This window comes from Tursiops truncatus, chromosome 2 (genome assembly GCF_011762595.2).
Source record: "Tursiops truncatus isolate mTurTru1 chromosome 2, mTurTru1.mat.Y, whole genome shotgun sequence".
In the NCBI taxonomy this organism is placed as follows: Eukaryota; Metazoa; Chordata; class Mammalia; order Artiodactyla; family Delphinidae; genus Tursiops; species Tursiops truncatus.
This window is the reverse complement of record NC_047035.1, coordinates 141,716,470-141,743,981: the sequence shown is the minus strand read 5'-3', so window position 1 is coordinate 141,743,981 and position 27,512 is coordinate 141,716,470. Positions and strand designations below refer to the sequence as shown.

The window sequence follows — 27,512 nt, the reverse complement described above, 5'->3', positions numbered from 1 at the left end:
ATGGGGCCTGGATTTTGGAAGGTCTTGTGTGAGAGACCAGTGATGCTGAGTTATAATCCTCTGTTGCCAGCAACACGCAGGGATAGAGGAACAGGGGGAAAACCTACCCTTCCTTCTGATAAAATTCCCCAGGATCTTAAAAGGACTTGTGAAAGGAAGCAGATTAACTTTTAAGTTCAAACTTGGAGACCAAAAATAAGTCAACCTCGCCTACCCTTTGGGGCCTGTAACATTACACCCCATAATCTGAGATCTATGGTAAATCGTGGGAAGGTAAGAACACACTGGTGTGAGTTCTAGGTAACAAACAGGAGATCACTCAGTCATTCAACAAATATGGATTGAGCACCTACTGTGTACCAGTGCCAACCCGACCTCAGATCCTGTGCTCTTGGATGTGGCTTTGGGCACAGAAATGTTCTTGAGGAGACAGACAGGAGACAGGACAAAACTGCTGACCTCATGGTTTTGTCAGCAGCAGGCCAGTTCATGTTCATTCATGTTTGATGCAAACAAAAGTCAGACTAAAGGGGTTTCCTGCTGAACCTGGCAGTATCTGTGCATCTTAGCAAGAATTTGGCTGGGGCATAACTCGAACAGAGAAGGGAGAACTCCGATGTAGGCCAGGCTGATCTACTTTGGGTGGATCCGCCAGTCTCAATGCACACACGTGTTTCTCTGCAAGGGAGGGTGTTACCCTCCCTTGCAGAGAAACATTCAGACTGTGTGTCCTGGGAGCATGAGACAGCACATACCTGGGTGGGCAGGGTTCCGTGTTACAAGCCTGACTCATTGCTGGAGGACGGTGGACCGTATCACACAAGGAGTCGTTGACCATCTGCTGGGTCTGGATGTGTAAGCACACTGCAATGGCTTCTTGATAGCCTGGAGGTTGGAAAGAGAAAAAGTGCAAATGACTTAGAATAACTCATTGTGCGGAAAAAAGAAAACAGGGTCTTGAGACTTCTCGTTCTTAAGCTACTGCCCTTTTGACCATATTACGTAGCTGCAGGCTGCATTTCAGGGTACACGTGGAGCAAACGACTTTGCATTGTGCAAAGTCTCCCAGTCTTTTATATTCTCTCCATCACCTTTTAAACTCAGTCCCTCTACTGTCCCTCCCCCAAATATACTCACGTTAAGACATTAAGGAGCATCCCGATTCCCCATGCACCTTCAGACTGACCTGCGTTCCAAATATACTCAAAGCTAGGAGTTCCCTCAAATGAATCATCAGTGTTCCTTCCAAACATATACAATAATTTCCCTGAGAGGAATTTTCATATCAGCTCCTAAAGAATAACACTTGCTTTATATCATTGAATATGTGCTAAATTTGGTGTATAACCCTTATTAAAATTTTCATTAGAGTTGGAGTTCCTGTTCACTAAATACTATCATTAGTAATATTTCTATTACTAGCAAAAACAACAGCAATGCCTCCCATTGGGAAAGTGATTTGCAGTGTACGAAGTGCTTTCAAATACACTATTTGAGCCCACCATAATCTCGTGAGGTCAAAAGAATGGTATCATTATCTCCATTTTATTAATTTAATCATAAGGAAACAGTTGAGAGAGAAATGAAGACCGCAAAAGAGTGGTAGATTCAAAACTGAAAATCAGATTTCCTGCTTCCGAATTCAGTGGTCTTTCTTTTGTACCCGAGGGATTCCAAAATGCAATACAGCCAACCAGCTTCCCTGTTCAAATATGAACTTTCACAGGCACATTTTTCCTTTGAGGCTAGACAGGTCTGTCTGACCCCAAAGCCCATGTCTCAACCACTCTTCTTTTTTTGTTGAGACAAAAAAAAAAATTGGAAAATCAGAACTGAACAAAATATAAATGAAACTTTTGATGAAAAAATCAAATGAAAATTGTAATAGCGACTGACTATGCTATTTGAAATACGCAAATGTATTCAGTTTCATGCAAAAATGTGTGTTCCATTATGTTATAAGATTGTGGTTCTTTTTCCAAATGCCATGTTTCAATTCAACCATTTTACAATATTTCGCAGAATGCAGTACAGGCCAAAAGTATATATAAAATATGTATTTGAGATGTTCAGTTCTTTTCACTAAATTTTCTTTTGCTTTCTTCGGTTGTAATCTTATGCTCTCATCCATGGCAGGATGCAGTCTTAAATCTCCATGCATCTTCCATGAACCTTTTTCTTTTTTTAAATAAACAGTGGCTAACCTGAAATACAAGGAGACACTGCTACAACATCACACCTTGGGTTCTCACCAGCAAATGTCAAACTTTCTTAGTGACTTTACAGATGTTCATTTTCTAGCAGGTTTCATTTCTTTTTAATCTGAGAAAAATTCAGTTGTCTTTCACATATATTTTAATTTGTAATCAAAATTATTTAGAAACTACACTTAGAGACTATTTTGAAATGTTTTCTGGAGACTGAGGGGGTGAGTCTGAAAGCACCAAAGTTATCTCATTTTAACCATTTTGATGGAATTTCACAACATTTGTGACAAATCTTTGGGTCTTAAAGCAACTTTACTCAAAAAATATAGAAGTTTAAGAGGCGATTTAGGATACTTATTGAGGTAGAATGCATTTTCCAAAGACGGCCATGAGAATATGTCCCTTCCCACGTACTGGGCCTACAATATGACTTCACCACTTTTCACTTCAAGAGGATTGAGTTAACCTTTATCCTCAAAAGTAAAAATTATAAAAATAAGTTTACTTCATCTTATACTTAAAATGTGGATAGTAATCGCAAATATGCATTTAGAAGTCATAAAATAAATCAAGTGTTGAAATTTCGATGTAAGTTTTCTAATAAATTCCTTTGGTAGCATGAGGCAACATCCTTCACTTCACATTTGACTTCTACAATGTCATATTAAGAGGGTTGTTTTTTCTTTGGCAAAAAAATACCCAAAGCCTACATCAAGAAATGAATTCATAATTAAAGGGTAAAAACACAGACTCTATGATGGGAAGCAGAGCCAATAAATGAGCTAATACATTCCCTTTTGTTGGTTTAAGGTTAGTTTGAGTTGGATTTCTTGCAAACAAATCTTGACTAATTCAACATGCCAAGTAACATCACACAGACACACACACACACACACCCAGTAAAAAATACTTGGAGCAATAAAAAAATCTATAGTCAGAACCTTTAAGATGACACCCACTATTTAACATATCAAATTATTTTTCAAAGTGGGAAAATGATTTGAATAAGAAAATTATGTTGATAAAATACCAAATAGCCTTGGCCCTTAGAAACAAACGTAATATGCTCTTTTTAAGCACCAGTGGAACATTAACAAAAATTGATCCTATATGAGTCTATAAAGAAAACTGCACTAAATTCCACAAGCCAGAAATTATGCAAGTAACATTCTTGACCATAATAGAGTCCAACTATAAATGAATAATAAACAATTAACCCACCCCCCAATCCAAACATTAGAATTTTTTAAGTCATTTCCTATAAAACTCCTAGGTCAAAAAGAGTGACTAGGTTACACATTATTTGTGACAAGAAAAAAAGAGAAGAGGAAGTCTTAAAGCAACCTGAGACTAGATGAACATCTCTTGATGATGGTTTTAATATCATGAAATAGATGACTTTTTTCCAAGAAAATCTAAATTATGAAATTCACTTTAAAATTAAGACCTTGTATATAACAATAAGCAGGGGGGAAACTTGAAAATGATGTTAATGATCCAGCCACAGTGCTCCCCCCTCAATCCTGCCCCCAAGAGGGAAAAGCAAGAACTGAATTTAGACAGTTATAGATGCAAATTCTTCCAAACTTTTAAAACAGATAGCTTCTATGATATGAACTATTTAAGATTATTAAAAGGTACGGAAAACTCCAAGTCATCTCACAAAACTAGTATAAAACTGATGATAAAAATCTATAAGAGAAAAAAAACCCAGATCTACTTCATATAGTGTTGCTTTATACAATGCTATATGACAGATGCAAGCCTAGGGCCATATTGAAAAGAACAGTTAGCATAGGTTTTTCCTTCTGCTGATTAGCCAGTATGATAGAATAACTACTGCTATAAGCTCCCAGGTAATGAAAAAAAGTAGAACCATAATATGGTATGGGCCCAGAGGAGTGCCATTCTGGTATGAAAATGCAAGTTTTATAGCACTCCAAATAGGTGAGTTCTTTTTAGGAGCCAGATGAGAAGACAGCTGGTAAAAATTAAGGACTGTTGAAAGCCATTTGGCCTTATGAAGGGCATCATAAACATCACTGGAGCCTGAAAGGAAGTGACCAGTTATATCAAGAGTAGCTGGAAGAAACTACAGCTAGAGGCCTGTTATGATTTGAAGGGATTTGAAGAGAACAAAACAGCTATTGCTGATGTACCATGTCGGGAACACATCTCCCTAGGAAGTATGCTAAAATGAGCCCATAGTGGGCCAAATCAGCTTGCAGTCCTACATTCCCATTTGGAGGAAGGCATCTTGTTCTCCACCACGCTCAACAGATGATACCTACATGCATCAATATCATTCATACATGCATGGAAAACCCTAAATGAAATACTAGCACATTGTAATCAAGTCAAAAGTATAATAAAAGAACACTACATGTGACCTCAAACAACTGGGCATTCACATACCAAATCACTCACACACAAATATTCACACACACTCAAAGAGAAACAACCAGATAGGAACTTCCTGCGATCAAGCAGATACACCCACCCACCCTCACATCCATCCTCGCCTTTCCCTTGCCAGTTTCCATTAGGAGCTGCTCCTGCAACTATTTAAGACTGAGCTCCACAACCAGGCTATGAATTTCACTCCCTGGCATCTTAGGACATTTCTTGATACTTTGCCTTTTGCTTTCATTCTGGAACTTTCTCCTTGCCTTTTTTTTGTATGTGTCTATTTATTTTATTTTACTTTTAACATCTTTATTGGAGTATAATTGCTTTACAATGTTGTGTTAGTTTCTGCCGTATAACAAAGTGAATCAGCTATATGTATACATATATCCCCATATCCTCTCCCTCTTGCATCTCCCTCCCACCCTCCCTATCCCACCCCTCTAGGTGGTCACAAAGCACCAAGCTGATCTCCCTGTGCGATGCGGCTGCTTCCCACTATCTATTTTCAATTGGTAGTGTGTATATGTCCATGCCACTCTCTCACTTTGTCCCAGCTTACCCTTCCCCCTCCCCATGTCCTCAAGTCCATTTTCTACGTCTGTGTCTTTATTCCTGTCCTGCCCCTAGGTTCTTCAGATCCATTTTTTTTTTTTTTAGATTCCATATATATGTGGTAGCATACAGTGTTTGCTTTTCTCTTTCTGACTTACTTCACTCTGTATGACAGACTCTAGGTCCATCCACCTCACTACAAATAACTCAGTTGCATTTCTTTTTATGGCTGAGTAATATTCCATTGTACACGTGCCACATTTTCTTTATCCATTCATCTGTCGATGGACACTTAGGTTGCTTCCATGTCCTGGCTATAGTAAATAGAGCTGCAGTGAACATCGTGGTACATGACTCTTTTTGAATTATGGTTTTCTCAGGGTATATGCCCAGTAGTGGGATTACTGGGTCATATGGTAGTTCTATTTTTAGTTTTTTAAGGAACTTTCATACTGTTCTCCATAGTGGCTGTATCAGTTTACATTCCCACCAACAGTGCAAGAGGGTTCCCTTTTCTCCACACCCTCTCCAGCATTTATTGTTTGTAGATATTTTGGTGATGGCCATTCTGGCCAATGTGAGGTGACACATTGTAGTTTGATTTGCATTTCTCTAATGATTAGTGATGTTGAGCATCCTTCCATATGTTTTCTGGAAATCTGTATGTCTGCTTTGGAGAAATGTCTATCTAGGTCTTCTACCCATTTTTGGATTGGGTTGTTTGCTTTTTGATACTGAGCTGCATGAGCTGCTTATATATTTTGGAGATTAAACCTTTCTCAGTTCCTTCATTTGAAAATATTTTCTCCCATTCTAAGTGTTGTCTTTTCGTCTTGTTTATGGTTTCCTCTGCTATGCAAAAGCTTTGAAGTTTCATTAGGTCGCATTTGTTTTTTTTTGTTTTTATTTTCCTTTCTCTAGGAGGTGGGTCAAAAAGGATCACGCTGTGATTTATGTCATAGAGTGTTCTGCCTATGTTTTCCTCTAAGAGTTTTATAGTGTCTGGTCTTACATTTGGGTCTTTAATCCGTTTTGAGCTTATTTTTGTGTATGGTGTTAGGGAGTGTTCTAATTTCATTCTTTTACATGTAGCTGTCCAGTTTTCCCAGCACCACTTATCGAGGAGGCTGTCTTTTCTCCATTGTATATTCTTCCCTCCTTTATCAAAGATAAGGTGACCATACGTGCATGTGTGTATCTCTGTGCTTTCTATCCTGTTCCACTGATCCATATTCTGGTTTTTGTGCCAGTACCATACTTTCTTGATTATTGTAGCTTTGTGGTATAGTTTGAAGTTAGGGAGCCTGATTCCTCCAGCTCTGTTTTTCTTTCTCAAGATTGCCTTGGCTATTCGGGGTCTTTTGTGTTTCCACACAAATTGTGATATTTATTGTTCTAGTTCTGTAAAAAATGCTATTGGTAGTTTGATAGGGATTGCACTGAATCTGTAGATTGTTTTGGGTAGTATAGTCATTTTCACAATGGTGATTCTTCCAATCCAAGAACATGGTATATCTCTCCATCTGTTTGTATCATCTTTAATTTCTTTCATCAGTGTCTTATAGTTTTCTGAGTACAGGTCTTTTGTCTCCTTAGGTAGGTTTATTCCTAGGTATTTTATTCTTTTTGTTGCAATGGTAAATGGGAGTGTTTCCTTAATTTCTCTTTCATATTTTTCATCATTAGTGTATAGGAATGCCAGAGATTTCTGTGCATTAATTTTGTATCCTGCTACTTTACCAAATTCATTGATTAGCTCTAGTAGTTTTCTGGTAGCATCTTTAGGATTCTCTATTTATAGTATCATGTCATCTGCAAACAGTGACAGTTTTACCTCTTCTTTTCTGATTTGGATTGCTTTTATTGTGGCTAAAACTTCCAAAACTATGTTGAATAATAGTGGTGAGAGTGGACAACCTTGTTTTGTTCCTGATCTTAGTGGAAATGGTTTAGTTTTTCACCATTGAGGACGATGTTGGCTGTGGGTTTGTCATATATAGCCTTTATTATGTTGAGGTTGGTTCCCTCTATGCCTACTTTCTGGTGGGTTTTTTTTTTTTTTTTTTTTGCAGTACGCGGGCATCTCACTGTTGTGGACTCTCCCGTTGCGGAGCACAGGCTCTGGACGCGCAGGCTCAGCGGCCACGGCTCACGGGCCCAGCCACTCCGCAGCATGTGGGATCTTCCCGGACGGGGGCACGAACCCGTGTCCCCTGCATCGGCAGGCGGACTCTCAACCACTGTGCCACCAGGGAAGCCCTCTGGAGGGTTTTTTATCATAAATTGGTGTTGAATTTTGTCAAAGGCTTTTTCTGCATCTATTGAGATGATCATATGGGTTTTCTCCTTCAGTTTGTTAATATGGTGTATCACATTGATTTGCGCATACTGAAGAATCCTTGTAATCCTGGGACAAACCCCACTTGATCATGTTGTATGATCCTTTTAATGTACTGTTGGATTCTGTTTGCTCGTATTTTGTTGAGGACTTTTGCATCTATGTTCATTAGTATATTGGCCTGTAGTTTTCTTTCTTTGTGACATCTTTGTCTGGTTTTGGTATCAGGGTGATGGTGGCCTCGTAGAACGAGTTTGGGAGTGTTCCTCCCTCTGCTATACTTTGGAAGAGTTGGAGAAGGATAGGTGTTAGCTCTTCTCTAAATGTTTGATAGAATTCGCCTGTGAAACCATCTGGTCCTGGGCTTTTGTTTGTTGGAAGATTTTTAATTCCAGTCTCAATTTCAGTACTTGTGATTGGTCTGTTTATATTTTCTATTTCTTCCTGGTTCAGTCTCAGAAGATTGTGCTTTTCTAAGAATTTGTCCATTTCTTCCAGGTTGTCAATTTTATTGGCATATAGTTGCTTGTAATAGTCTCTTATGATGCTTTGTATTTCTGCAGTGTCATTTGCAACTTTTCCTTTTCCATTCCTAATTCTGTTGATTTGAGTCTTCTCCCTTTTTTTCTTGATGAGCCTGGCTAATGGTTTATTAATTTTGTTTATCTTCTCAAAGAACCAGCTTTTAGTTTTATTGATATTTGCTATCATTTCCTTCATTTCTTTTTATTTCTGATCTGATTTTTATGATTTCTTTCTTTCTGCTAACTTTGAGGGGGTTTTGTTCTTTCTCTAATTGCTTTAGGTGTAAGGTTAGGTTGTTTATTTGAGATTTTTCTTGTTTCTTGAGGTAGTATTGTATTCCTATAAACTTCCCTCTTAGAACTGCTTTTGCTGCATCCCATAGGTTTTGGGTCATCGTGTTTTCATTGTCATTTGTTTCTAGGTATTTTTTGATTTCTTCAGTGATCTCTTGGTTATTTAGTAGTGTATTGTTTAGCCTCCATGTGTTTGTATATTTTACAGATTGTTTCCTGTAATTGACATCTAGTCTCATAGCACTGTGGTCAGAAAGGATACTTGATACAATTTCAATTTTGTTAAATTTACCAAGGCTTGATTTGTGACCCAAGCTATGACCTCTCCTGAAGAATATTCCGTGAGCACTTGAGAAGAAAGTGTATTCTGTTGTTTTTGGATGGAATGTCCTATAAATATCAATTAAGTCCATCTTGTTTAATGTATCATTTAAAGCTTGTGTTTCCTTATTTATTTTCATTTTGGATGATCTGTCCATTGGTGAAAGTGGGGTGTTAAAGTCCCCTACTATGATTGTGTTATTGTCAATTTCCCCTCTCCTTGCCTTTTAAATGTACCCAAGGCTCTCTGTCATTAAATGACAGCACACTCACACACCTCCCCCTTAACCCACTGTGCCTTCTAGCCTTCTACTTCTCTCTGTTTTCTTTATCGTAAGTTTTGCCACAAGAAAATCTAATCTATTCATTTCCATTTCATCACCTATCACTCTCCTCTGTCCTTTCAAGTCTGACTTCGTCTCCACCACTCCATGGAACTGACCCTGTAAGTCCTCAGTGACTTCCCCTTGCTGGACCCGGTGCTGATTCTCAGTTTTCCTCACTTCACCTCTCAGTGGCCTCAACGCAGCCGACTCCGGTTCCCACCACACCACTCCCTCCTGGTTTTGCTCCTATCTGGCTGACCTCTTCATTGCATTGACATTTGTGGCTCAGTATCCTCCACCCAGCCATCGGATGTTGAATTTCCTCAAAGCTCATTCTTAGACCCTCCCCACGGCTCACAGGTGTTCTCTTCCTGAAGATTTGCATACATGCCCCTGGCTTCAATTCTCTCGGTACACAGATGACTCGTAAATGTATATTTCCAGACTAGATCTTGCCACTTTGCTTCAGATTCACACATTCAACTGTCTCTTTAGCATCTCCATTTGGAAGTCTAAAGGCACTTTAAAATCATTATGTCCAAACTGAAGTCATGATTTCTTTCTGCCAAACTGGACCGCCTGTTGGCACTCATCATCTCAGAAAAGAATCTTAGGACTCAGACCTGCCACCTCACTCCCACTGGCCCACTCCACTGACAGACTTTTTCCCTTCTCAACATCTCTCAAAGTCACCTGCTCACTCCATCTCCATCATCATCACCACTCCAGCCCAAGCTCTTTCCTGGACCAGCAAAATCTTCTTTGATGGTCCCTCTTACATCTGCTATGAACCCTTCTAATCCCTTTTTTACAATACAACCAGACTAACCTTTTTGAAATAAATAAACATTTGATCATTAACTCCAACTTTAATGACTTGAATTGCTTCTCATCGATCTTGGGATAAAGACCCAAATCAACACGGCCGGTAAGGCCTTAACTGTCTGGCCCCTGCATTCCTCTCTAGCATCATCTCACATTAAACTCCGTCTTTCTCAGTACCCCAGCTGTGCCCGACTTCTTCAGCTCCTGGAATGTCCCATGTGCCCTCCCGCCATGTAGGGCCCTTCCACACGATCTTTCTTCTGCTGGAAATTCTCTTTGTACCACCATCTCCAACCTCTCTTTCGCTTAATTAATTCCTCACCTTTCACATTTAAGTTCGAGTGTAATTGTTCTTAGGGAAGATTTCCCTGACTTCCCTAATTAGGTCAAATTCCTCCTATTATGTGCTTTCACAGCACCACATACTTCTTCTGTAGCTGCTATAACCAGCTGTAACTTTACATACATGTGTGTGTGATTATGTGAGTAACACATTTCCCTCACTAGATTTGAGTTCCAGAGGTAGGAACTACTGAGTCCATATCACCTAGCCAAGTGCTTGGCACAAAGAAACGTGCACTAAACATTTATAAGCTGTTGTTTTTGAATGAAACAACAGAGAGATTCCCGCTAATGTCAAGACCAAGGCAAAGTTAGCATTATCCACATTATTTACTATCGTTTTTGAAATTCTGGACAATGCAGTAAGATATAAAACATAAACAAGATAAATAACTATTGGAAATGGAAAGAGAAAAATCATCATTATTGCAGATGATTATTTACTTGAAGAATTCAAAAGAATGCACTCAGAAACTGTTAGATGCATTAAGGGCTTCAGCAGTTTAGTCAGATTTTTTTAAAAAAGGGGAAAAAAACAGTATTCTAATATAAGATGAATAACCTATTATTATTATATCATAAAACAATCATCCCACCAACATTTATCGTATACCATGTGTCGGGCACTGTGATTAAACACCTCTCCAACATAACCTTGTTTAAGAATCACAGTTAATTTCGTTTCTTTTTATGGCTGAGTAATATATGGGGATATATGTATATGTACAGCTGATTTACTTTGTTATAAAGCAGAAACTAACACACCATTGTAAAGCAGTTATAGTCCAATAAAGATGTTTAAAAAAAAAAAGAATAACAGTTAATCCTTTCATTAATCCTAATAAGGTAGATACGGCTCTTCTCATTTTACAAAAATAAACCTCTATAAACTTAAATAACTAGCCTAAAGGGAGTGGAAGAACTAGGGTTCAAAAATGGGGCCAGGCCTCAAAGTCCATGTGTATGCTACTAGCCTGTGCTTTTAGAAAATACAAGGGTGAAAATGAAAGGTCATAAATGCAACAAATAATATAAGATACCAAAGAAAACTTTAGTGAGGAATGTTTATGAGGTAGTAAATTACAAAACCTTACCAGAGGGTATTAAAAAGGTAAGCATAACTTCTAGAATGTACATGTATGTACACACGCACACATACACACACACACATACACACACACACACAACACAATGCTGCATACATACATACATACACACACTCTGGAAGATGGAAATTGAATACGTCTGCATGCTTCATACTTTTGGGAATTGAAAAAGAATTCTCTGTTGCCACTCCAGTATGAAAGCAGATTTGTAAAACGTTCTTAATCATTGGTAATGACAACAAACGGATTTACTTTTATTTCCTGTATGATGTGAAGGCAAGTTAGAATATACAAATACACAATATCAAGATGTGACTGTGGGCTTCCCTGGTGGCGCAGTGGTTGAGAGTCCGCCTGCCGATGCAGGGGACACAGGTTCATGCCCCGGTCCGGAAAGATCCCACATGCCGCGGAGCGGCTGGGCCCGTGAGCCATGGCCACTGAGCCTGCGCGTCTGGAGGCTGTGCTCCGCAGCGGGAGAGGCCGCAACAGTGAGAGGCCCGCGTATCCCCCCCCCAAAAAAAAAGATGTGACCGAAAGTTTATCTTTTTGGAAATCTATAATTTGCATATCTTATTTTTCTACAGAAACAGGAATGTTGAAGAAATAACTATATGCCTGTGGAAATTCTACTTTCCTGTGGTTTTCAGTCACTGCAGACTTACCCTGCCTATTATCCAGGTTGAGGGTTAAAAACCCACATTCAAAACCACACATAAGTGGACTTGTAGAGGCCAAGCCTCTAAAACCACATTAAAATGGATCACAGAGAGGCAAGTATCACCGCCTATAAGTAATGAAGTAGAGACAGTAAAGCCGAAATGACCAAAAGCTGCACTCCATCAGGACAAGGACTATGCCTTCATTTTATTCCCTGATCCTGAGCCCAGAAGCAAGTGAAGAGCATGGAGTCTAGCACAGAGCAGGTGTCTGGTTTCCTGCATTTATAGAGGATTTTATAATCCTCCAAGCTTTCCAGTTTTAATAGAATTTAGTTATGTATTTAAAAGGAAATTTTAAGCTTGAACCCAAGAAATTAAAAACATTACTTTTACAAAGTTAAGAAGCTTATTATAAGCGCTGACAGTTCAATCAACCCTCTCTAAAGAACAACAATTAAGCTGTTCGTTTTCTGTTTTGGACTGTGTGATGCCCTCTGACCCTCAGCTTCCCCAACTGTAAAATTTGGGTTAGTGGGTATCCAAGGTTCATCTTAATGATCTAATTCTTAATTACACAGCTCAAGGCACCCTCACAAGGCTAAATCCTGTTTAACTGAAAGTTGAAAGATTACCAAGTTGAGGGCTATTAAAATATGTAAAATGCATTCCAGATACACAAGAGGATGTCAGAAATAAATGGACACCTTCCCATCAACCATCTGAATACTGAAATGCATTTCTAACATGAGCAAGGCAGTTTTCTCCTCACAATAGGCCAAAAGGTCCACAGTGCCCATAAGGATAAACTGCATTGGTCAAGTTTCACAAAAACTTTTATGTTTGAAACAGATCCTGGTCATGCTATTACTCCTAAGTATATACCCAAGAGAAATGAAGACATATGTCCATACAAAAGTGTGAACATGAATGTTCAGAGCAGTAGTTTTCATAATACCAAAGACATGCGAATAGTCCAAATTCTAACTGGTGAATGGCGACACGTGATATAGGCATACAATGGAATAGTATTCAGTCCTAAAAACAAATGAAGTACTGACTTATGCTACAACACGGATGAACATTGGAAACACCCTCAGTTAAAGAAAGGGGTCACAGAAGATCACTTATTGTGTGATTCCATTTATATGAAATGTCCAGAATAAATAGAAAGTAGATTAGTAGTTGCCAGAGGCTGCTGCTAGCAGGGAAATGGGGGCTTGAGGGAAAATGGGGAGTGATTTCTTAAGGATACAGGGTTCTTTTGGGGGGAAAGTGTTCTTTCTAAAACTGATCGTGATGATGGCTGCACAAGTTGGTGAATATACTTAAAGACACCAAATTGTATACTTTAAATATATAAATCGTATGGTATGTGAATTAATAGCTTAATAAAGTTGTTACCCAAAAAACAGAAAATCATTCCAGGGGGATCCAGGCATCCTGGAGGTGGAAACTAGGGCTGTCTTAGTGGACACTGGGAACACCGCAGATCCTAACATTTTGGCACCAGGCTCCAAAAATGAGGTCTAATAGACTCTCCCAGCTGAATCAGAATTTACCTGGTCAATTTTCCTTGGGCAACTCCTAGTAGCCTGCTGAGTTCCAACAAGCCATATTTTCCCATCTGGAGAGGGCCTTCCCGGTCAGGAAAAGAACTGAAGTCAAGGATGACAGAGTACTAGATGCAACAGTAATTCTATCAATGGCAGTATTTAAAAAGCCTGAGATTAACACAGTAGTTTTGGGGGATGTAAGCAATAGCAGGGCTTATTTCTGCTCTCATACTGAAAGGCAAATCTCCAAGTCTCTGGTGAAAATACAGCAATGTAGTGGCTCAGAAGTGGTAGAGATAGCTGCGTTCTGTAGTCATGTAGTAGAAAGTTCCAGACATCTATAATTGCAATTGAATAGGAGAACATTTTTGCATCCCAGTGACTATCTCTAGAGGGTTTCCCCAGATTCATCAAGAAAGTACTAGCTCCCAGATTGCCAAGGGCATATCAGTCTTAAGGTTTCCAAGATATAACAAAAGACGTGGCCAGGACCCTGAACCCAGAGGGAGCAGTAGTTAGGTTTTGGGGCAACAGCAGACATGTGGCAGTGTGCAGATAACTGAGACTTACATGCCCGGAAGGGAAGAGACACAGCAGACATTTAGGGTGAACCAGGCTAAGTTCCTGGCTAGTTGGCATGGGCTTCTAGGAACCAGGGAGAAGCAAGTAAGAGATAGAGAGAATCTGGAGGCAGATAAGGGTTCTTCTCCTAACTTGCACATGTGTACCTCCAGGCGAAAGGCAGTAGCTGAGCTGAAACCTGGGGGTAAAGCACACACCACCGCATCTGGGGCTATTGACAGGCTGGTGTCTAGGATAGGTGGGTTTACAGGTTGATTAGACAAGAAAGGAGAAAGACAGATACCATGAAGTCACAGTGATTGGATGGCAAGGATTGAGAATGTCCTCAAGAGCCTGAGGGGCAAAAGAGGAGAGGCTTGGGCACAATGACTGGTCCATGAGCTCTAAGACCCGATCGGGAGCTCCTAACGGGTGCGGGGCCGCCAGGAGGAGTGGAGCCTGCTCTTGATCCAACTGCCTCCTAAGGCAATAGCTTCCTTATCTTGTCCACCGTTGGCTGGGACTGAAGTCAGAGCATTTCTAGCCCCCAACTTTAGCCATGACAGCTGGCAGGAAGGCACAGTCAAGAGTCAGTGATAGGATGTCAGGGGCCTGGATTCCTGATGAGATGAGTCTCCTTCATGTTAGTAGAGGATCTAGGTTTCCCATTGATTATTTCTGTCTTTTTCCTTCCAACAGAGAGAGAATGACTATCCGGACTCCCACGCCCGCTCATCCACTTCCTTTTGGATCCTGGAATGCTTAAAGCACCTTGGGGCCAACTTCCACCCCAGTGGGGTCCCCTGACTATATTACCACTTCCTAATCCTAACAGGGTCCCCTGGCTATGCATGTTACCCCACACGTACACACATAAATCATGGTGACCAGTGTGCTCTGCACTGGTTTCCGGTCCAATGTGCAGGTATGGACCTAAATATTTTCTAAGGATGGCTTCTGACCAAGAGTTGCATCAGACAGGGCAATCCCAGGCTGCCTCGATCTGTAATTCTGTTTTATGCACAAGATTGCCTTAACTAATCATTTCTGCATTTTCCTATTTATTCTCTATTAATCAGTGACCTCTCGCTCCATCTCAGGCGGATGCTTAGGCCAAGGAGCACAGGCTACAGTGCCACTAGTCCTTTATCTTTCTAGAATAATCACGATGAAAACTGAAAGAAAGAAAAGGCATAGTTTTCAATTATTCAACCTTAACCTCCTTTTGATTTCTGCTAATTTGCATATCTGGCTTACCCGATTTAGTGATTTCTCAAACCATCCGCAATGCAAGACCTAACCGTCCCTTAAACAAAAAAAGCACATACCTCCCAAACACGTGGCGGTGCAAGGGGTGAACCCAGCGTACTCCCAGTCGTAAGTCATCTCGCTGTCCTGCTCCTGCTGGGAGGCGGCCAGCTCACGGGAGGTGGGGCTCTCATCACAGGGTTCCAGGTGGCAGGGCCGCTCGGTGGGCAGCCGGGGGCCTTCACACTCTTCCTCGGGTAGTTCGGTCTCCGTCTGCGTGAACGTCAGGAGCACGCGGCACTTCACCTCTCGCACCTGAACGCCCGGCCCACACGTGGTGCTGCAGGCGGACCAGGGCTCTGGAATGAACCTGCGTGAAACGGGGGAGCCCCGGGTGGGGGGAGGACACGGGCAGTCATTCAAGAGAGGCCACAAAAGGAGCGACAAGCATCCTATGAAGGAAAAAAGTAACTTCATCCAGAGGGAATTCAATATATTTGGAATGCTGTCCTTTTGTTGGTGCTCAAAAAGGTGTCGCTGACAAATGTTCCAACCCCGTCAGCCATGGAAAGAAATCTGCACCAGAGATACACTGAACTTTTGTACCCATTTTATAATTCAAATTCTGTGCTCTGACCTTTGCAGATCATCACTAAACAGTTTTCTTTAAGATCTGGTAATAAATAAACCATTGTGTAGAGATCATTTCTACTCTGATTTCTTTTATAATATGGAGATGTTCACCAGTATTTATTCAAGAAATCTTTATTGAGCTTACCCTTTCTTAACAGGCAGAGTTTTATTAAAATGTCTCGATATTTAGGAGCTAAACTGTAGGATAACAAATGCCTTCTGAAGAGTGGATGAAGCTTTAATATTCTTTTCTATTTAATATATAAATACACAAAACTTCTGAATCTTCTTGAAAATATCCCAGGTGTTGCCCAATCTGACTGAATAAAGCATTTATTTCTTATCCTGAATCATTAGCCACTAATCACAGGGTGTCACCCTTTGGTCTGTAGACCAAAGGCCTACAAAGGTCAAATCCAGCCTACCTGTTAAGAATGATTTTTATAATTTTCAATGGCTGGGGGGGAAAAAAAGAAGGATAATATTTTGTGTCATGTGAAAATGACATAAAATTCAATGTGTGTCCATAATTAAAGATTTACTGAATACAGCCACGATCACTTGTTCACCCATTGTTTACGGCTGCTTTTGTGTTACACGGCAGAGCTGAGTATTTGCAATATGGACTGTTTGGTCTGCAAAACCTAAAATAGTTATTATCTGGCTCTTTACATAAAATGTTTACTGATTCCTGCACTGAATTTAAAACATAGATTCAATAGGGACATATATTTTAAAGATACTCTGAAGGAACATTTGCATCGTAAGATATTAACAAGTAATAGGCTGGAAAGAGTGCGGTAATAGAATAAGTCTGGGAAACTTTGCTTTCGATAAGGTTGAATAGGTTTATTTACTGCAAAACTTTTCCAAAAACTATGATATGAATGCATACCATACATATTTAAGAAGGGAATATGATGGGCATCATTTCCTAAACTTAAGTGAATATACGCTTCTATTCATGGGATAATGTTGTACTAACTAACTTCAGAAAATGCTGCTGAGATGTTTGCTTAAAACGCAGTTCCAAGGCTTAATGTTTAAAATCTCAGAATGATATGGTTACAAGGGTCTCTCAGAGTCATTTAAGCTTCTTTCCCTAGATAAGGCTTCATTACAGTTGTACACAACAGTCCATACCAATCAGCAGAATTGAAACACCATTGCTTTAGACGAGCAATAAAGAAATATCAATAACTCCTCCCTTTCCGCATTTTTGTTTCCTGGGTTGAAAATTGTTAGTGGGAAACTCTATTCTCTAATCCTCATTTTCCATGAAAGGTTTTGCTTAACTTCTCAGGATGGAGTGGTATTGGAGTAATATTTGCATGTTTACTCTCTGCTTGTTGCTTTCCCACGGTAGAACTGGAAAGGAGGAGACTGATTAAATTTAAGATGATGCATCCATAGAATGTAATAAGATGAGGTCATTTAAAAGAAGGAGGTGAGTCTATATGATTGATAAGGAATAGTCTTCTCTTGAAGACTGTTAAATGAAATAAGTGTGGGATATATATACTATGATCTTTTGTCTAAATACACAAAAGAGCATATATATACACACATATAGTGTATATACTATATATAGTATATATTTATAGCTGTATGTCTATATATGCTGATTTACATATAATTTCTCTTTTCAGGAAGCAGTTGCAAGAGTTGGGAACTGGAGTGTGTAAAGGGAGGCTTTTACTTTTTGTTTTGCAGCTTTAAAATGTTTGAACTTTCTAACCATATGAATACGGTACTTCTATGATCATTAATATTTTTCTCTTTTTGCTTTGTAATAAAAACTTAAAATTTGGGATTATGTTGTAATGGGAGGTAGATTTTTTTCATTCAGACTGGACTCCTGTGTCTTGTAGATTCAGAATCCTGAGAGGAAGGCTCACCTCAATTCCCAACAGGGCAAATGATGGTTACACTTGATATTTTTCTAGGTGTCCTGGATCTTTCAAGTTGTTTTTCTGTTCAATTTTTTAATTAAAAAAAATTGGGGGGGATTGTGGGATCTTAGTTCCCAGACCAGGGATAGAACCCGGGCCCTCAAAAGTGAAAGCACAGAGTCCTAACCACTGTACCACCTGGGAATTTCCTCAAGTTGGTTTTCAAAGATCCTTTTAAGGGTCCTCTTAAAAAACAAATGTCAGAGCTGTCCAAATTAGCCATGAATGATTTGGGGGAGGTGATGTGGGGAGCCACAGCAACTCCAAAATGTATGCATCTTCTAGCATGATCTTCTTCTATGTATTATTTTTTATTTAAAGGAAAGATAGTATAGTGTTCATGCAGTTCTGAATCTTGTTTTGTTTTTGTTTCTCTCCCGCAGTAATTTTTTTTAAAGAAAAGAATGGAGCGCAGTTGCACACAAGCATTTGAAGAGCAATGTCTGGGCACAACAAAACCAGAGAAACAGAGCATGTTCCCTATGTCTTTGCACAACAGAAGAACTTAAAAGAAGAGCAATTCGCTAACATGAGAGCTTAGACACAAGATGACAAAACAACAGAATAAAATGGAAAACTATAGAGCTGAAGAAACAAACTATGAAACATAACATTATTAGAAACTAACAAATAATTCAGAACTAAGAAGAAAAACAGAAGAAATATAGCTGAAAATCAAATTAATGATATAGAAGCAAGACTTGGAAGTGAATGCAGTGTTGAGAGAGAGAGAAAGAGAAGCTTTTAAAGCAATTAGAGGGGTGAAAGGAGGGATGGGCTGCAAAGGAAGCTTTTGGGGTGATGGGAATGTTTTGTATCATGAATGGGGCTGGGGTTTTATGGTTGCGTACATCTGTTAAAACTCATCACTTTGAATAGACAGTTTCTGTATGTAAATTATACCTCTCTAAAATTGATTTTTAATGCAGTTTTTAGAGGTAAAATGAGAGAGAACCTAAATAATCCAATATTGAAGACAACTGGATTCTTCAAGTAGAGGTTTCAACACATGAAACAGAAAAAAAGTGTTCACAAATAAAATATGCGAAAAATGTGCCTAAAATACAGCTTGGAAAGGTACGCTGTCTTCCAGGAAAAAGTGATGAAAAAATGATTCACATAAAAACCTAGAGCTTTCAGCAGAATAATGCCCTCCCCAAAGATGTCCACACCCTAATTCCTAGAATTTATGAATATGTTACCTTACATTGCAAAAGGGATTTTGCAGATGTGATTAAGGTTATGACCTCAAGATAGGGAGATTATCCTAGTGGGCCTAATCTAATCATATGAGTCCTTAAAAACAGAAAAAATTCTCTGGCTGGAGTTAGAGAGATGCAGCAGAACAAGCGGCAAGAGAGATTCAAAGCATGAGAGGTACTCAGCCCGCTGTTCCTGGTTCCAAGATGGAAGAGGCCAGGAGCTGAGGAATGTAGGAGGCCTCCAGAAGTTGAGAACAACTCCTGGCCAACAGCCAGCAAGGAAATGGAGATTTCAGCTCCGCAACTGCATGCGCCCGAATTCTGCCAACTCCCTGAAGGAGCCTGGGAGTGGATTCCACCCTAGGGCCTTCAGAGAAGCGTTCAGGCTGACAGACATCTTGATTTTAGCCTAGTGGGATCCAGAGAAACCAGTTGAATCTATTGGGTTTCTGACCTACAGAACGGTGAGATAATAAATTTGTGTTGTCTTAAAGCACTGTTTGTGTAGATGAATATACCTGGCTTAAAAAAGTAAAACTTTGGGGGCTTCCCTGGTGGCGCAGTGGTTGAGAGTCCGCCTGCCGATGCAGGGGACACGGGTTCGTGCCCCGGTCCGGGAAGATCCCACATGCCGCGGAGCGGCTGGGCCCGTGAGCCATGGCCGCTGAGCCTGTGCGTCCGGAGCCTGTGCTCCGCAACGGGAGAGGCCACAGCAGTGAGAGGCCCACATACCAAAAAAAAAAAAAAAAAAAAAAAAGTAAAACTTTGAGGATGAAGAAAGAATTGTATAAGCATTACAAAAAAAGTCCCTTATAAGAATAAAAAGTCAGGTGGACTTCAGACTCACAACATTCAAAACCAGAAAAGGATGGAGCAAAAGTTTTAAGAGAGAGAATCTGGGTCCCAAGAATATTATGTCCAGTCAAATTGTTACTCAAATACAAAGGCCATAATTTTCTGTAAAATAGGAACAGTAATGGTACCAACCTAATGGGGTTAGGTAAGGATTAAACGAGATGTCAGAGTGAAAAGTTCAATAATTACAACACAATAAAAAATGACAACTAACATTAATTGCATTATTATTCATGTGAGATACTGTTCTATGTACTTCACATATATTTTATCATTTACTCATAACAACAACCCCATCAGGAAGTATTGTTATTATTCCCATTTTACAGATGAGGAAACTGAGGGTAATTTGTCAAAGATTACAAAGTAGCTACTGGCGTTATCTTACCCTGCCTCAGCAGTGAGAGATCATAGGTGAGAGATGCATTTTAAGATCATCCAAGATGACAATAAAAGGATGCCAGGAAAATTCAACAATACTATTTGGGGGCATTTACTTTTCTTATTTCAAAAATGAATAAACAAACACCAATACCCACTTGATAAAATAATTCTTCGCTCTTCACTGTATTAGTGAAAGAAAAGCATATTTTGGGGAAAATATTATCAGAAACAGAAGGAAATGTATAGCATCTCCTTAAAATTTAATGACAATAAAATTCAAGGAAGCATTCTACAAAACAAAAGATAAATGATGGGGTTAAGGAGTCAAAACATGGCTGGAAAAAAAAACCTCTGGCTTGGTTGAGAAAAGACTGAAAAATACAAAAATAATGCAAAGTTTGCTCTATGACAGAAGAAAATCCAAATGAATAGGAGGAAATACATTCAATGAGGAGGAGGGCAAGTGCTTTTGTTTGAAGGGGAGGTGTGCTTCCAAAACATGGAGGAAAAAAGACAAAGAGGTGGGGGAAAATATCACATGTTAAAAATAGAGAAGAGATGCAATACAGACAGTTGGTGAACCTTTAGAATAAATAAGAAAAATAACAGAAAAGAGGCACAAATACAACAGAAGAAAACTTTCATGCACCCAAGAAAGATTTGAATCTATGTCTTAAAAGCCCTCACTGTTTACCAAAATTATTGAAAAGAAAATAGAACCTGGACTTATTCTAGAAAAATCCTCTAATTTTAAGTATATGGGGAAAATCTTATATCTAAGCAGAAAAAAAAAAAATGGTTCACAACACAAGGAGGAAGGACAGTTTAAGCGCAAATGTTTCCTTTTCAATATCCAGAGCCATATGTCCACAGTTTTAAGGAAAAAAAAGAAGATAGCTTATTAAACAAGAGTTCATATTCCTGCTCATTTGAGGGTATAAGAAAGGCATCCTTAAATATAGAGGGTCTTAGAGAGTATGCCATCTGTATAATCTCCCAGAAAAAAATGCACAAAAGATCCCCTCCAATTTAATGAGAATTTCATTTTTAAAATTACTATGGGGGAAAAACAAAAAACAAAACAAGATTCAGCACTGCCTGAACACTATAGTATCTTTGGTTTAAATTTTAAAAGGGAAATTTGACAGTAGAAATTAAATACCTTGAACGTGCCTATCTTCTGGCCCAGAAATTCCACCCCAGCAAATGTGTCCCAAGAAGACCATTAGAGATGAAGAGATGGGCAATTTGAGATTTGCTACAGTTTTATTTATCATAGTAAATAATTAGAAACAAACTGCAGACATCCAGAAAGATCTCTCTAAAAATGTAATCGTGATTACATCACTTGTTAAAAATCCTTAAATGGCTCTCATGGCCTCCAGATGAACTCCAAATTCCTTTATGAACCATGGAAGACCTCCAAGACTTGCTTACTTTCCTACCTGCCATTACCACCTACTTCTCCTCCAGCCCCCTCTCCACGCTTAGTACCTCAATGTCCAGGTGCGGCCCCCACAAGCCAGTTGGCCAACATGCAACCTCGATACCTGACATGCTGTTCTGACATCTGTGTACATCTTAGGGCATCATTTCATGTACCACCTCTCCCAGGAAGCCATCCCTGACCCCCTAAGCCTTACAATACTGTAATATAATCACTAACTTCTCTATATGCCCTATTAGACCAACCTAAGGATGGGAGAGACTTGAATTCAGGTCTCCTAACATAAAGTTGGAGCTCTTCCTAATATCCCATGCCAGAGAATCGCCATCCACCACTTAATAGCTCTGAAATGTTGGATAATTCCTTAATCTAGGCCTTTGTTCCCTCATCCCTAAAATGAAGCGAATAATAATGCCTCCTTATGGGGTCATTGGGAGAATTAAATCAGTTAATCCACATGCAACACTTAGAACACAGTCTGGCACAAAAGAAGTCCTCAATATTCATTGGTTACTGCTGTTGTTGTGAGAAAAACAGCTGCCTGAAACATAACCTAATTTAATTTTAGCAAATACAAATAGCACAAATGCAGAAGCTAAAATAGCAGTGAAGAAAATACACAAAGTGTTCTAAATCCTTGGTTCTCATATATGAAAAATGGGAGGGAGGGCAGCACGGCTAAGGAAGTGTTGTGAATCCCGCAGAAAAACTAGGAAGGCTCCAGGGAAGAACTTTTAAAACAACAATGAACCGTATCAACTGTCAACACATTCCACAGCTGAAAGTTAAGAAGGTCGAAACTGCAGTTCCCTGGCTTAGCTTTATAAGCTATAATTTTTATTTTTCTAATTAAAAAGAAAAGCCTTTTGAACATCCACTTTCTATGTAAATTCAGAGCTCGGGCCATAGTTAACCACAGAGGCAGAAATATTTAGCTCCTCCAGGAGGGTTTGGGAGGCTTTCCTCAAGGGATCTGAAATACAGCTCACTGTCAACAAGCAAGCACCCCCAAACCACAAGAGACAGGGGTAATAAAAGGATGAACTGGAAGCTGAGATATGTTGTGGTTTTGTTTGGAAATCAAGGGAATGACTAGAGTCAGAAGTGGTAGGAGGAAACCATAAACTTCACACTAGACAGCCAGGAACAGGCCAGAAGCTGCCAGACAGTGTGAATTATAAAGGAAAATTGCAGAGAGACCACAGAGGGAAACAGGGAGGAAGGTGGAGGGAGGCAGCCGCTCAGACCCGGGAACAGGTGCTGGGGCCTCGGTTTTCCATGATGGGAAGAAAGAAGTGGTGTCCTACAGGAGGAAAGGGTGAACCAGCTTTGCACAGTGAATACGGACTGGAAGAGCCACCAGCAGAGTCGGGTGGGGCTGACAGTTCATGCAGGCTTGGGGATGGATACGGGGCTGAACCTGCTAAGCTTACACGATATGGGCCTTTTCCGGTTAAGTAAAACAAACCGTATTTTCAGAACTTAAAAGGGACCCTCAGGACTATCTGACCCAATGGTTCCCAAATGTGGATGCACCCCACCCCCAGTTACCCAGCGTGCTTGCTAAAAACGCTGCTGACAAATCCACAGAGATGGAAGTAGAACAGAGATTACCAGGGGCTGAGGGTAGGAATAGGAGGGTGGGGAGTCAGTGTTTAGTGGGTACAGAGTTGGGGTTGGTGACGATGAGAAATTCTGGAGACGGATGGTGGTGACGGTTGCACAACAATGTCAATGGACTTAATATCAATGAACTGTACACTTAAAAAGGGTTAAAATGGTCCATTTTAGGTTATGTACATTTTACCACCATTTTAAAAATACCTGGCAGAGCCAAAAGAAAAAGAAAGTGCTGGTGACTGGGACTCACTCCCAGAATGTCTGACTTGGTGAGGTCCAGAAATCTGCATTTTAAATAGCACCACAGATGCTTCTACAGGAAGCAATTTGAGAACCACACTTTAAAAAGTGGTATTGTGGTTATCAAAAAAGATCTTTCTAGTTTAGAGCTACATACTGAAATATTTATGAATGAAATGGTATGCTGTCTGGGTGTGCTTCCAAAATGGCCCAGTGGGCTGGAGGTAGTAGTGTAGATGAAGCAAGAGTGGCCCCAAGTTGATAACTGTTGCAGGTGGGTGATGGACACATGGGGGTTCGTTACACTCTTCTCACCTCATTTATACAGCCTTGAAATTTTCTATAGCAAGGGAAAAAAAAACCTTCTTAAAAACCAAGTGGGGGGAGACCTTCAGCAGGGTGGAGGAGTAAGACATGGAGATCACCCTCCTCCCCACAGATACACCAGAAATACATCTACACGTGGAACAACTCCTACAGAACACCTACTGAACGCTGGCAGAAGACCTCAGACCTCCCAAAAGGCAAGAAACTCCCCACGTACCTGGGTAGGGCAAAAGAAAAAAGAAAAAACAGAGACAAAAGAATAGGGACGGGACCTGCATCTTGGGGAGGGAGCTGTGAAGGAGGAAAAGTTTCCACACACTAGGAAGCCCCTTTGCGGGCGGACACTGCGGGTGGCGGAGCGGGGAGCTTCGGAGCCACAGAAGAGAGCGCAGCAACAAGGGTGCGGAGGGCAAAGCGGGGAGAGATTCCCGCACAGAGGATCAGTGCCGACCAGCACTCACCAGCCCGAGAGGCTTGTCTGCTCACCCGCCAGGGCAGGTGGGGGCTGGGAGCTGAGGCTCCAGCTTCGGAGGTCAGATCCCAGGGAGAAGACTGGGGTTGGCGGTGTGAACACAGACTGAAGGGGCTAGTGCACCACAGCTAGCTGGGAGGGAGTCTGGGAAAAAGTCTGGAGCTGCTGAAGAGGCAAGAGACCATTGTTTCAGGGTGCACCAGGAGAGGAGATTCAGAGCACTGCCTAAACAAGCTCCAGAGATGGGCGCGAGCCGCGGCTATCAGCGCGGACCCCAGAGACGTGCATGAGACGCTAAGGCAGCTGCTGCAGCCACCAAGAAGCCTGTGTGCAAACACAGGGCACTACCCACACCTCCCCTTCTGGGAGCCTGGGCAGCCCGCCACTGCCAGGGTCCCATGATCCAGGGACAACTTCCCCGGGAGAACACAGGGTGTGCCTCAGGCTGGTGCAACATCACTCCAGCCTCTGCCGCCGCAGGCTCACCCTGCATTCCATACCCCTCTCCCCCCGGCCTGAGTGAGCCAGAGCCCCCTAATCAGCTGCTCCTTTAACCCCGCCCTGTCTGGGCAGGAACAGACGCCCTCTGGCGACCTACACGCAGAGGCGGGGCCAAATCCAAAGCTGAGCCCCAGGAGCTGTGGGAACAAAGAAGAGAAACGGAAATCTCTCCCAGCAGCCTCAGGAGCAGCGGATTAAAGCTCCACAATCAACTTGATGTACCCTCCAGCTCTGGAATACCTGAATAGACAGCAATCATCCCAAAATTGAGGCGGTGGACTTTGGGAGCAACTGTAGACATGGGGTTTGCTGTATGCAACTGACTCGTTTCTGGTTTTAAATTTATCTTACTTTAGTATTTAGAGTTTACTATCATTAGTATATTTGTTTATTGATTTGGTTGCTCTCTACCTTTATTTTTAATATATAGATATACATATATTTTTCCTTTTTCTCTTTTTGTGAGTGTGTATGTGTGTGCTTCTTTGTGTGATTTTGTTTGTATAGCTTTGCTTTTACCATTTGTCCCAGGGTTCAGTCTGTCCTTTTTTTTTTTTTTTTTTAGTATAGCTTTTAGAGCTTGTTATCATTGGGGGATTTGTTTTTTGGTTTGGTTGCTCTCTTCTTTTTTTTATTACTTTTAAATTTTTTATTTTAGTAGCTTTATTTCTTTTTATTTTCTTTTCCTTCTTTCCGCCCTCCTCCCTCCTTCTCTCTCTCTCTCTCTCTTTCTTTCCTTCTTTTCTCCTTTTTCTTCTGAGCCATGTGGCTGACAGGGTCTTGGTGCTCTGGCTGGGTTTCAGGCCTGTGCCTCTGAGGTGGGAAAGGCAAGTTCAGGACATTGGTCCACCAGAGACCTCCCAGCTCCACATAATATCAAACAGCAAAAGCTCTCCCAGAGAGCTCCATCTCAACGCTAAGACCCAGCTCACTCAACAACCAGCAAGCTACAGTGCTGGACACCCCATGCCAAACAACTAGGAAGACAGGAACACAACCCCACCCATTAGCAGAGAGGCTGCCTAAAAGCAAAATAAGGTCACAGACACCTCAAAACACACCACCGGATGCAGTCCTGCCCACCAGAAAGACGAGATCCAGCCTCATCCATCAGAGCACAGGCACTAGTCCCGTCCACCAGGAAGCCAACACAACCCACTGAACCAACCTTAGCCACTGGGGACAGACACCAAAAACAACGGGAACTACGAACTTGCAGCCTGCAAAAAGGAGACCCCAAACACAGTAAGTTAAGCAAAACGAGAAGACAGAGAAACACACAGCAGATGAAGGAGCAAGGTAAAAACCCATGAGACCAAACAAATGAAGAGGAAATAGGCAGTCTACCTGAAAAAAAATTCAGAGTAATGATAGTAAAGATGATCCAAAATCTTGGAAATAGAATGGAGAAAATACAAGAAGCATTTAACAAGGACCTAGAAGAACTAAAGAGCAAACAAACAATGACGAACAACACAATAAATGAAATTAAAAATTCTCTAGAAGGAATCAAGAGCAGAATAACTGAGGTAGAAGAACGGATAAGTGACCTGGAAGATAAAATAGTGGAAATAACTACTGCAGAGCAGAATAAAGAAAAAAAAATGAAAAGAATTGAGGACAGTCTCAGAGACCTCTGGGACAACATTAAATGCACCAACATTCGAATTATGGGGGTCCCAGAAGAAGAAGAGAAAAAGAAAGGGACTGAGAAAATATTTGAAGAGATTATAGTTGAAAACTTCCCTAATATGGGAAAGGAAATAGGTAATCAAGTCCAGGAAGCACAGAGAGTCCCATACAGGATAAATCCAAGGAGAAATACACCGAGACACATATTAATCAAACTATCAAAAATTAACTACAAAGAAAAAATATTAAAAGCAGCAAGGGAAAAACTGCAAATAACATACAATGGAATCCCCATAAGGTTAACAGCAGATCTTTCAGCAGAAGCTCTGCAAGCCAGAAGGGAGTGGCAGGACATATTTAAAGTGATGAAAGAGAAAAACCTACAACCAAGATTACTCTACCCAGCAAGGATCTCATTCAGATTTGACAGAGAAATCAAAAGCTTTACAGACAAGCAAAAGCTAAGAGAATTCAGCACCACTGAACCAGCTTTACAACAAATGCTAAAGGAACTTCTCTAGGCAGGAGACACAAGAGAAGGAAAAGACCTAAAATAACAAACCCCAAAAATTAAGAAAAAGGTAATGAGAACATACATGTCGATAATTACCTTAAATGTAAATGGATTAAATGCTGCCACCAAAAGACACAGACTGGCTGAATGGATACAAAAACAAGACCCGTATATATGCTGTCTACAAGAGACCCACTTCAGACCTAGGGACATATACAGACTGAAAGTGAGGGGATGGAAAAAGATATTCCATGCAAAAGGAAATCAAAAGAAAGCTGGAGTAGCAATTCTCATATCAGACAAAATAGACTTTAAAATAAAGACTATTACAAGAGACAAAGAAGGACACTACATAATGATCATGGGATCAATCCAAGAAGATATAACAATTGTAAATATTTATGCACCCAACATAGGAGCACCTCAATACATAAGGCAAATGCTAACAGCCACAAAACAGGAAAT

General features: G+C 40.5%; 1 protein-coding gene across 1 annotated transcript in view; it reads right to left on the bottom strand.

The window, feature by feature from the left end:
• Positions 1-27,512, bottom strand: part of ADAMTSL3 (ADAMTS like 3) — a 368,604-nt gene that overhangs the window by 109,936 nt on the left and 231,156 nt on the right. Inside the window, 2 exon segments of the mRNA XM_033852218.2 lie at positions 756-885; positions 15,349-15,638. Coding sequence (XP_033708109.2) covers positions 756-885; positions 15,349-15,638 — 420 coding nt within the window.